Source organism: Sphaeroforma arctica, assembly GCF_001186125.1.
Source record: "Sphaeroforma arctica JP610 unplaced genomic scaffold supercont1.13, whole genome shotgun sequence".
Classification (NCBI taxonomy): Eukaryota; class Ichthyosporea; order Ichthyophonida; genus Sphaeroforma; species Sphaeroforma arctica.
This window is the reverse complement of record NW_014040545.1, coordinates 246,579-257,742: the sequence shown is the minus strand read 5'-3', so window position 1 is coordinate 257,742 and position 11,164 is coordinate 246,579. Positions and strand designations below refer to the sequence as shown.

General features: G+C 39.1%; 1 protein-coding gene across 3 annotated transcripts; it reads left to right on the top strand.

Annotated features, from left to right (window-relative positions):
• Positions 1-270: 270 nt before the first annotated feature.
• Positions 271-5,462, top strand: SARC_00447 (hypothetical protein). 3 transcript variants are annotated; one of them, XM_014305894.1, is made up of 7 exons: positions 271-294; positions 931-1,033; positions 1,155-1,289; positions 2,263-2,378; positions 3,149-3,317; positions 4,137-4,378; positions 5,094-5,462. In XM_014305894.1, exons 2-7 carry the CDS (start codon positions 991-993, stop codon positions 5,238-5,240), a joined length of 852 nt encoding a protein of 283 aa, XP_014161369.1. In that variant the 5' UTR covers positions 271-294; positions 931-990; the 3' UTR covers positions 5,241-5,462. The 3 variants fall into 3 exon arrangements, with proteins under 3 accessions (XP_014161369.1, XP_014161367.1, XP_014161368.1); XM_014305892.1 differs by lacking the exon at positions 271-294 and adding an exon at positions 308-472; XM_014305893.1 differs by lacking the exon at positions 271-294 and having other exon boundaries at positions 846-1,033.
• Positions 5,463-11,164: the final 5,702 nt, after the last annotated feature.

Here is an 11,164-nt window from a genome sequence, read left to right as displayed (position 1 = left end):
TGTGTGTGTGTGTGTGTGTGTGTGTGTGTTGTGTGTATATATATATATATATATATATATATATATATATATATACCTAGTGTAAATATGTATTGTTTGTATATATATTAGGTTTATCTGTGGTTGTGGAAACCAGTATATACATGCGTTATTTAATTTGTTATATATTCGATTGAGTGATACATGTTTACCTGTGAATTGCTTTTTATTTTCATATAACTTTCTTTTCTTTTTTTCTAAAACAAGTATTTGCAATATTTTTCAATATCCATAAAATCAGGCATACTTTGAAGCGTAAGAGTGTGGACATATATACATAGTTTGGGCATTTGTCAGTATTTCAACGATTTCTCGCACATGCGTGGGTGATAAATTAGGCCTTCATGAGATCCACGTGTGAGAATTCTTCATAGTGTGAATGCGTACGCATATGTATTCAATTATGTGGACATGAAGATGCGACTTCTTTCAGGTTCAACTATCATTCGAAGTATAGCTATCTCTATACAGGCTTGGATTGAGTGTTTAGAAGATTGTTTTTCTATAAAGTGCACGATTGGCATAGGTTCGGTGTATGTTTGTTGAAATATAATGATTGAGAACACATCTAGAAACATTCACTCGTATGTGTTACTCTTTCTTCGTTTTATTCCTATCAGTATAATCATGTTCTCTGCTAGTATATTCTATCATGATTAAGTACAGGTATCTCTATTTTGTCTACATACCATATACATTATTTGTATGTTTGTCTATGAAACCATACTTATGACCGTATCCAGTACCGTAGAACACACTACCCATCGCGCGAATCTCACATACTACGTTTGAGCTCCATGACATATGTCCATATATCACATTGGGCTAAAGACTCGTAGCTGACACTGACCTGTTTGAACTTGAACGTTACATTGTTGCTTCTCATACCAGGCAATATCGAGATGGGTGAACGAGCACACGGCATCCGAGCACCTGGTTGTCCGTGACTTTATGGCTGATTTAGCGACAGGCGAAATAATCATATTCCTTTTAAGTAAGTGCTCGGGTAAATTTTCAGCGTCTACCGGCTTTGCGCTCGAATGTAGTCGTAGCATGGATGATTGCCATCACCCCAGTATGCATTTAGCGATTTTTATCTCGGTCGTTATTTGTAGGTGCATTGACGGGGAAAGCGATCGAATACAAAGAGCTCGCGAGGAGTGCGGTGACTCGTCAGGAAAACCTGGGAAGCATTATCAGATTCCTTGAGGACTACTTTCCGGTTCGGCATGATGTGTATAATCCTAAAAGTAGGTTGCATGTTACGCATTGACCAAAAATTCCATGTTGTGTGCGTAGACGAAAACGTTTGGCGGTGAATATACACCCAATTTTTTGCTGGGTGCTCCTCTGTAGCAGCGTATCTCTCGTGAGTACATGAACCAGTCTTGTTTGCCTGTGAGTATGACTTGCCTGATTTTACTTGATGTCTATGCGAAACACTCATGCAGTCTGATTTTTCCTTTACTATTATGCTGTTCTCGCATCTGGTAGCTACTGTGGTCAGCGAATATTGTGTCATTTTTCAAATGTTCCTTCGGTAGCTTCTGTCAAGTGTTCTTAATCCGTAGACATTTAGTGCACTGTGTGCTTACGGTACAACCTGATACTTTAGACATATTCCCATCTTGTTTGACCGAAAGCTTTCACAACAGGAACACATTCGAAATTGACCTGCGCAATTCAGTAAACTCTTATCGCTTTTAATGATATGATTAAAATGAAGACATCAGTACGGGCGTATACTATACACATAAATGACTTGCTTGACTGATCAGATCGATAACATCACCCCAAATGACACAACTTGGTATTGAATGTATCACATGTTGCTTTCGAACTTCTAATCAAGCAATCATAGAATCTACGCTAACAAATATCGCTTCGCAACGGGAACCTAATGATATGTGCATGCCTTATGCCTTGAGATCCATGTAGCCATATATTTGTGCCCTATACTTCACCAGGTCAAGATTGTAAAATTGTAAATATATTGAAAGCATTTGCTACGCTTTTCAACAACTTTCAACCTGCGAACAACGATTGCCTACATTGCTTCGTGAAGCAGATACATCTTTTGGCTAAACCTGGTGGCTTCGATCTATAGCAACAGGGGCCCCTTATACCCTTGTATAGCCACTTACACTTTGGTTTTACTCACAAATATGGCTTCAAATTATAGACAAACGTGTGTTGCTTAACGCTATAACCTCTCGTTCGTAGGTATCAACAGCATGAATCACGCGGCAATATATTCTCTGATGTACGATATAGCTCACCACTTAGAATGTCCTTATGATTTGCCGTCGGATTTCACTGTGCGAATGATTCGTCGAGAGGTATGGGATAAAATTGTTTGACGAATCGTGGCGTAGTAAATAGTATGCTCCTTTTGATATGGAGAAAGTTGTGTCTGGTTATGTAATTTGACATGTAAAGTTTGTGTGTACAACGCAAAGCAATTGCCTGTACATATCCGAGGCCAGCATGAATAAGAGGCAACACATTGTATGTTGACACTATTTTCAGAATGTATATTTTGTTTTTGACTACAAAGCTCTGTCGTAGTTGAATTCCGTGTTATCGTTATGGTACTGAGGGTTTGTCCTAGTGGTCTGTTGCTCGTGTATGCGTTGTATTATTCCCACTTTCCTATATATCGTTGCCAATTTGCGTGGTGGCTTCCGTACACTACTTATACTGCGCATAATCTAGACGATAAAATTTTCAACCGTTGGATACAATCACAACTGTGTTCGTGTCAGTTTGTACTTGTCAGCCAGAAAATTTCGACACACAGCTATATTCTAGCCTTGCATTTGTCTTTCTACTTACCATTATGCAATTCTCAGTGAACTCTCCCCATTTCTTCTCTCCTGGATTTGCAGTGACCATTGTAGCTACTCTCTCACTGAGCAAACATAGGCTATATACCATATTTTTTATACCAACGTGACTTTACTTCATACTCATCACACAGATGCCTCGTTGATATTCCAGACTGCTCCGTATCCAATTCGATGGAAAACGCAGTACACACACGCTTCTACATCTAGTCAGACAGACATTAACCCCTGCAACCTCACATCCTCACATACGACTACTCAAGATGATCAGAGGCGGGAATGTGATACAGAAGACGGAGTCACATGTTATTACAGGCGACGAGTCAGAAACGCACAAACTTAATATTGAGAGGCGTACTGCCAATAACATTCCCGCACACATGATCCGGCAGACTGAGGAGGATGATCTGGATCAGCTGCTTTCGGATACAGGTGTGTATTTCTGGGTATCTGTGTCACAGAGTATACACGATGATGCATTAACAGAAGTGTTTGCGGTTTTGTGTCACTGATACACAAATAGCAACTGCAATAGCAACCCGTACGATCGGAAAGTGCTATCTTTTGATCCAGTGTGCTGAGAAGACTTAAGGCCCGTATATAAACGAAAAATAGTTCACCGAAATAGTTGCCTCAAAATAGTTGTGGACCAAAGAATGTACAGAAACAATTTTTCACAAAAATGATAATTTACTATTTCGAGGTCTACTTTCCGAGGGTCCCAGACCCTCGAAAGCCTTCAACTTGCAAAATAGTTATATGTTTTAGTCCAAAAAAGTACATAAACTAGCGAACTTCACTTAAATACGTACCATTTTTGTGATATTTGCGGTTGCGGTTCAAAACTGAAAAGTACCTTTACTGTTTTGGGTCAAGTATCCCAAAAATATGTTATGGGTCCGTATGTAGGGCATCAGACACTTAATATTGGGGCCGTTGCCCTATTTTATATCATCTAGTTTGTAAAACACTATTTTTCGTTTATACGGGCCCTTATCACACGAGTTACTGCGGATCACAAACTAAGATCACTCAGCATACAATCTTTAGAAATCTGGAATAAATAAGCTGTGAGTATGTTCTGTTTTTTTGCGACGTTTTATAGTGGCTTGTATGGCTTTGGTTATTATTTATTTTGCTTGAGGTTTGGTTTGCTAAATTGAGAAAAGTAAACCACAATTTAAGAATCTTCGGTATCTCAAATCAAATGAAAGGCTAAGTCTCCCAATCAATCACACACTACGATGTTAGATGAGACACAGGACGCCTTTGACTCTCTCTTCAGTGCTGAAATAGAAAAGGTCGACAAGGTGTGCATGCTTATGCTACAGTTTGTGGATACTCACGTGGGTGTCCTGACAACTGGGCCGGTGGAAGATCTGACAGAGGGAATGCATGATGGTGTACGCTTTCTATGGCTGTTGGGTAGTTTGGGTCAATTCTTCGTACCACTGACGGAGTACGTTTTGAAACCCGACACAGCCGAGGAAAAGGTGAGTATCTGTGGCTATAGAGCATGCAATTTCAAAGTATTCGTGACAAAACTTGTAATCCTATAGATCTTAGTCTCGCGTGTGTTTATAGCTGGATGTGTAGTATGTGTGTATATGAACCACCTTCGTTCATCCCATCAATTTAATCTCGAACATCTGTATTGAACAAATTTCAAAGACGTGTATGATTGCGACAAATCTGGCGTAAAGTAGTTTGTATTTACTAGTGTGAGAGTGAATATATGTAAGTAGGCTTTCAGTAGGGATTTATAGAATTTTGGTAAACTCTGCAAGCGCAGAGTCACACTAAGGCCTACATACATTGTTTTTATAAGTTTGGTATCGCAATTTGCTCTTATTGTGCTGAAATTGTTTACAACGCACTATGCGCTCGATAGGATTAGATTAACAAAAGGATGTACATACACTATTAAATCCTTTGATCGAATATTCAATATTATATTGCTGGTTCGCTGTGTTTGCGGCATGTATCTACACCATGCAACTGCAATTAAATACTAACTCGAAGCTCCATGGTAATATTGCAGTGTGCACAGATTATTTCATTTTTGAGTTTAGATAGAGTCGATCTGATGTTGTATGTCTTATACACACTTTGATACCTTATTGGACGGTTGAAACTAGATCACAACATGAATGTATATTGCAACTGATATCTTTCTTTACTGTATTCTGTTTTGGGGTGATTGTTCAGCTACGCAATGTGAAGTACTGCCTGCGTTTGATGGACCACATGGGAGTATCCAGGAAGGGTATTCGCTCGCAAAAAGTGGTGGACAAAGACTCGAAAACTATTTTCAGAATGACTTATAGCATTTTTTCTTACTCGCGGAGAAAGTGAAGCGGGGATTTCGTATGAGCCGACTTATAAGCAAACAGATGGTTGATACGCGCAGAGTAGTAAAGTCACACGCAAAGAAGATTTATATATATATATATTTATATCACCGTCGTCAATGAGCGCGATTTACAACATTGCTGTGGGTACTAAAAGTATCATTATCAAGTACTATAATCTGTTGGTCTGGGAATAGCTTCAGATAAGTAAAATATGGTAGTCTCATCTTTATTGCCTGTGATGTTTTGTAGGCTTGTAATGTTCAGAATACTCTCTCCATTTTAAAGTTGTTCAGAATCAAAGATTGTGTTTTGTTTGAGTGTTGTATTTGATACATTAAACAACATGCGCCAGAGTACTTATTTGATACTACAGTGCTCATCTTATACACATACCAGTGCGCAAAAAATAGGTTTTACCATCAAATGGAAAACAATACACAGCCCTCGGACAGTGTGTTTTATAGCGTCCATGGTCCAAAATATTGCCGCCGCCAGTCAAGGAGCAACTAAAAGCATCGCCAAAAACATATGGTGGACCTGCCTTACTAAAAGTACCACCGTGACAAAATGTATTATCAACACCGATGTGATCATTGACAACTGATTCGCAACAGAAGTAACCAAAAGTTATGGTAAACTGTGCAAGTAAGATAATAACTGCCGACACAAAGAATTCTTAATTTCAATAATCATATGCAGCTATTCTTTTAAAAGATACTGTAAACGTAATGACCCACGAGATTGACTCGAAGAGTCACTCGCTTGATTGCGCTGCTATTGCAACCAGTCACATCTGTCGTAAACAGAAAGTATATAATGTAATACAAGTTTGTTCAAACCAGAACTAACTTGGCTCCTAATAGTAGTCGGAAACCTCTTTATTGGAACCCTACAATAGAAAGCACAAGCAACTAATCTGGAAGGAGATAGCACACGATCACGATTGTATCAGCAACCGCCTCCACCATCGTAGTAAACCATATCACCCTGAAGATGACAACCACATAAATTAGAACTGTAAAACAAAAACCATCGAAATGTCGATAAATAATTACAACCAATTGATAAATTCATCTAAATATACTCGGTGGAATGGTTTTATCAGCTAGTGAAATGACTTTTATCAGGTAGTGGAATATCTTGCGTTACAATCAACATATTCCGCTCAGTAGTGACTATTATCACGCATGTAGCACTCTGACTCTGACTCAGAAATAAGCATAGGTCACTCCAGTGGAGTTTAGACCGCCTCGTTGCGGCAATGATACTTCGTCGAGTAGCAAGTGTATTTTCTTGGAATCATGGCGACTAAGCAAAGTGCAAACTCCATCAAAGTAAGTTTTGAATGACGTATGTCTCTCCTGTTCGGATTCAATAGCGATGACAATCTTAAGAAAGAACATTCTAAGCCGCCTAATGAACTTTTAAATAATGCCGATGATAATCAATCCGAGGATCGCCAGGCACCATCACGGACACGATCAGGATTAAGATGGAACAGGTCACTATCAAAGTACGTTGATTAGACTCCCGATTTGATGTTTTACTGGTTTTTATCGAAATAAAAACAAGTAATATAGAAGGAACTACTCGAAAATTTACCACGAAACAAAAATCAGCGGTATCATTCTAACATCTGTTCGCTACATATTTTCTACTGGACATCGTGTTCACGCCCACATGATAATTCTAGGGGAAATATCAATAACAGCGATATTTAAGCACTCTGTAAGGATAACCAAGGTTTTCCTTATTTTATGGCGCCTGAATATCTGTGTACACGAACACACTACTAGAGTTCAATCTAACACCTACAAACAAATACTTCAAAAAAACTTACGAATCATTACCATTCGCTTCGACAGTAAACAACGTATAACATGTCTGTTAATGGAATCCTGAATAATATACTTTTAAGAGTATAGGCGATGCCTTAAACGACCTTATCACTCCCACCATTGCAATTTGGTGTTGAAAAAGAAGTTCAACTCTTTGTAGTCGCTGCGTTTATGTTCATGACAAGCTAAACGTATCAAGATGTTTAGATACGTGTCAACACGCAGATAAATTCCTTGGTCTAGTGAAAAAAACATGATCTTATTTAATATGACGTTACAGGATAAACACAAATGTATCTCAAAAAAAGTCAATATGAAGACCTATGTATGGATATTCGAGTAGAGAAGATTGAATGATGAGATATAGTAAAAATCATACACAAAGATCAGATAGCTTGTGGGTGTATTCCTTGTGGGTTGGTTCGATAGATTAAAACGGGAGGGAAAGTGTGATCCGCCTGAATCCTTCTACAAGTACGAGCAAATATGGAACACAATCTGTGTCGTTTTATGTGTCAGAATAATATTTTCTCTCATTTTACATATTTCGTGCAAAAAGGAGAAAGCACAAATTTTAATTCTTTTGCCGACTGCAGCACAATGAAACTATATAACTGCGCTCAATTATTATTTAGTGTCGTTTTATGTGTCAACAACTGAATGAAGTTGAAGTGGAGAAACTAAATTTCTATTATTTCCGACAATACGTGCATAAATAGTTATAAATCAACTTTTATTCTCTGTCACCTGCAACATAATGAAGCTATATAACTGCGCTCAATTAATAGTCATGAAACACGTGGGCTTGACATTTATCATTTGACGTCCAACGTCCTTGCTATATTTTATTCGATGTTCGATAATCTCAGTTTCCGAGTGTATGGCCAAAATCATAGAATAATAGATCTATACACATAGCATTCTGGTTGACACATATTTTCTGTTATCAAAACATGACGATTGAAATCAATTCTTACTTGGGTTTGTTTCATTGGCAGCATTCAGCTTATTCCAACTGTCATTTACATCTGCATTCAATGCAAGCATAGAAGATTGAATAATGAGATATAGTAACAATTTTACACAAAGATCAGCTAATTTGTGGGTATATTCCTTCTGGTTTGGTTCGATAGATAAAACGGGGACAAAAAGTGTGATTCGCCTGAATTCTTCTACAGGTACGAGCAAATATGAAACAAAACCTGTGTGTCGTCTTTATGTGTCAGAAAACATTTTCTCTTATTTTACATATTTCGTGCAAAAAGAGATAGCACAACTTTTATTTCCTTTGTCACTGCGCTCAATTAATAGCTTAATACTGTCGTTTTTATGTGTCAACAGCTGAATAAAGTTAAAGTGGAGAAACTAATTTTCTATTCTTTTCGACGATACGTGCATAAATAGTTATAAATCAACTTTTTATTCTCATCCCTAATGAAGCTATATAACTGCGCTCAATTAATAGTCGTGAAACACGTGGGCTTGACATTTGTCATTTGATGTCTAACATTCTTGTACTGTTTCAACTGCTCTACAGAGATGGTCACTAAACTTCTGGAGATGGCAGCGGAAGGGGATTGTGTTGCCCAGACAATAACACTTCGGACGAAGTGGTAAACAAGATTCTGTGGAACACATGGGTGTCCTTAAGGGACCTGTTTGATGAGGTATGATATGGTACACCGTGGGTGGTTTGCACCGTTGGATTTGTTATATACGAAGTGTTAATGGAAGTGCTGGGTATGCTTCTGTTATTTTCTTTGTCAGCTGCAACACAATGGAACTATGGTGTCGCTTTATGTGTCAACAACTGAATAAAGTTGAAGTGGAGAAACTAATTTTCTATTCTTTTCATGTGCAAAAATTGTTATAAATCGACTTTTATTCTCTGTCACCTGCAACATAATGAAGCTATATAACCGCGCTCAATTAATAGCCGTGAAACCCGTGGGCTTGACATTTGTCATTTGATGTCCAACATTCTTGTACTGTTTCAACTGCTCTGCAGAGATGGTCACCAAGCTTCTGGAGATGGCAGCGGAAGTGGATTGTGTTTTCCCAGACAATAACACTTCGGACGAAGTGGTAAACAAGATTCTGTGGAACATATGGGTGTCCTTAAGGGACCTGTTTGATGAGGTATGATATGTTCTGTGGGTAGCGTGTACCGTTGGATTTATTCTATAAGAATTGCTATTGGAAGTGCTGGGTGTGCTTAAGGGACCTGTTTGATGATGTATGATATGGCCTGTGGTGTGGTGTGCACTGTTGGGTTTATTATATAAGAAGTGCTATTAGAAGTGCTGGGTATGCCTTTTTTGGGACCTGTTTGATAATGTATGGTATGGCCTGTGGTGTGGTGTGTACCTTTGGATTTATTATATAAGAAGTGCTAATGAAAGTGCTGGGTGTGCTTAAGGGACCTGTTTGATGAGGTCTGGTATGGCCTGTGGTGTGGTGTGTACTGTTGGGATTGTTATACAAGAAGTGCTAACGGAAGTGCTGGGTGTCCTTAAGGGGTCTATGTCCTGTGGTGTGGTGTGTACTGTTTATGTGCATACATTATCTAGAGCATTCGTTGACGTCTTGGACGTTGTCTCATTCGGCTGTATGATCGTATGGCACGCGCCATTCCAGTTCATAAACCATTCATTGCTCAACTGAGCATGTTTTTCTTCTGTCCTTGTTAGATCTTGAGACCCAGAGCTTTGCACGATTGCTGCGTTGCCCTACAGCTAGAGGGGATCGAAGACGATCAGTTGTCTTGAAGCGAAGTGAAGGTTAAAAGGTATGCACCGGTGTCAATTTATAATAAGCAAAACACATTCATCATCGGCACAGTGTGCTGTTCAGGAGAAAAAGAGAATGTTTGTCTTGTCTGTAACCATGCGCAAGTGTTTTGTTTTTCGTACACTTAATTATTGTCGCCCACTTATTGCATGACAGACTATATATAAAAAATCTCGCAGGTCATCTGTGTTAGAGAGGCGAAGCATCCTTACGAATGTTTGAAAATTCCGGCCAGTACTTTGTTGGACTTAGGTATCATTACCACCATCAATGGCTTGGAAAGGTGAGAGTCTATTGTCGTCTTTATTATTGCCAGAAAGTCAATAATTTTGTCAAGTTACTGGTTTGTACCTCACAGCACGGTTAAAAGATTAATGTTTCAAAGGTTTTCTATGATCTCCTCCCCTCCCCCTCAATACTCTGACGAAGTCGGGGTATACGTTTTAAAGTTCAATTGGCTGTCCAAGGGCTTCCCCGAAAAAGATGTAAAGGTGCGGATGGGCGAGTTACTGCACTACTGCAGGCACAGCAGGGATAAGACAGTCTCCTGTGGGCCCATCCGATACCGGGCGGATCTGATATGGCAGTTCCTCCATGCCGAATTCCAACCCCATCAAGATCGCGCCAACAAGGGTTTCGTCAGGACACTCAAGTAAGGTGCGCCAGCAACGCTCTGGCGGTGTAATTCAGGCTTTGTGTGTATAGTATTGTTCCTTAAACTTCACAGACAAGGCTTTGTTCGTATAATATGATTCTTCACTCATCATAGATAAGACTTTGTACGTATATTATGATTCCTTTGACAGCACAGACAGGGCAGTTTGCGTATACTAAGGTTTCTCACCCATTGCTTGCTGCTCTGTGTGCCTTGGGGTTTTAGGGTTTTAGCCAACGTGTCCATCTCATTCCAGTGTATCGATCTCATGTAACTGCGGAGGTCGTGGGTGTTGTGCAAATTGTTGTTCGAAGGAGTCGCGAATTTCGCCTGACTTACACTCAATTAGTCCAAAATAGCATTGTCACCATACTCACGGTAGAAAGGGTTCGAAGAAAATGTCTTACATCGCCCAATAGACCATCGACCGGCTCAAGTCAAAGAACAGTGTAAGTTTGTATTTCTCGATTATTAGCCTGAACCGCTACAGTCCAAGCTTTCAATTGGATTGGACTTAAATGTGAAAGATCTTGCTTAAGAATTATGTGCGTAAAGTAATCATGTGCTATTTGAAAGATCAATTCTATCTATACAAATCGTGACTATATCTACATCAAGGACCATTAGACATGACCGTGGCTT

Bases quoted from the DNA above. Each gene is read 5' to 3' on its own strand.
- SARC_00447 (XM_014305894.1), top strand. From the start codon at position 991: ATGGCTGATTTAGCGACAGGCGAAATAATCATATTCCTTTTAA. The intron at 1,034-1,154 runs GTAAGTGCTCGG...CGTTATTTGTAG, and splicing joins AATAATCATATTCCTTTTAA to GTGCATTGACGGGGAAAGCG. The intron at 3,318-4,136 runs GTGTGTATTTCT...CTACGATGTTAG, and splicing joins TCAGCTGCTTTCGGATACAG to ATGAGACACAGGACGCCTTT.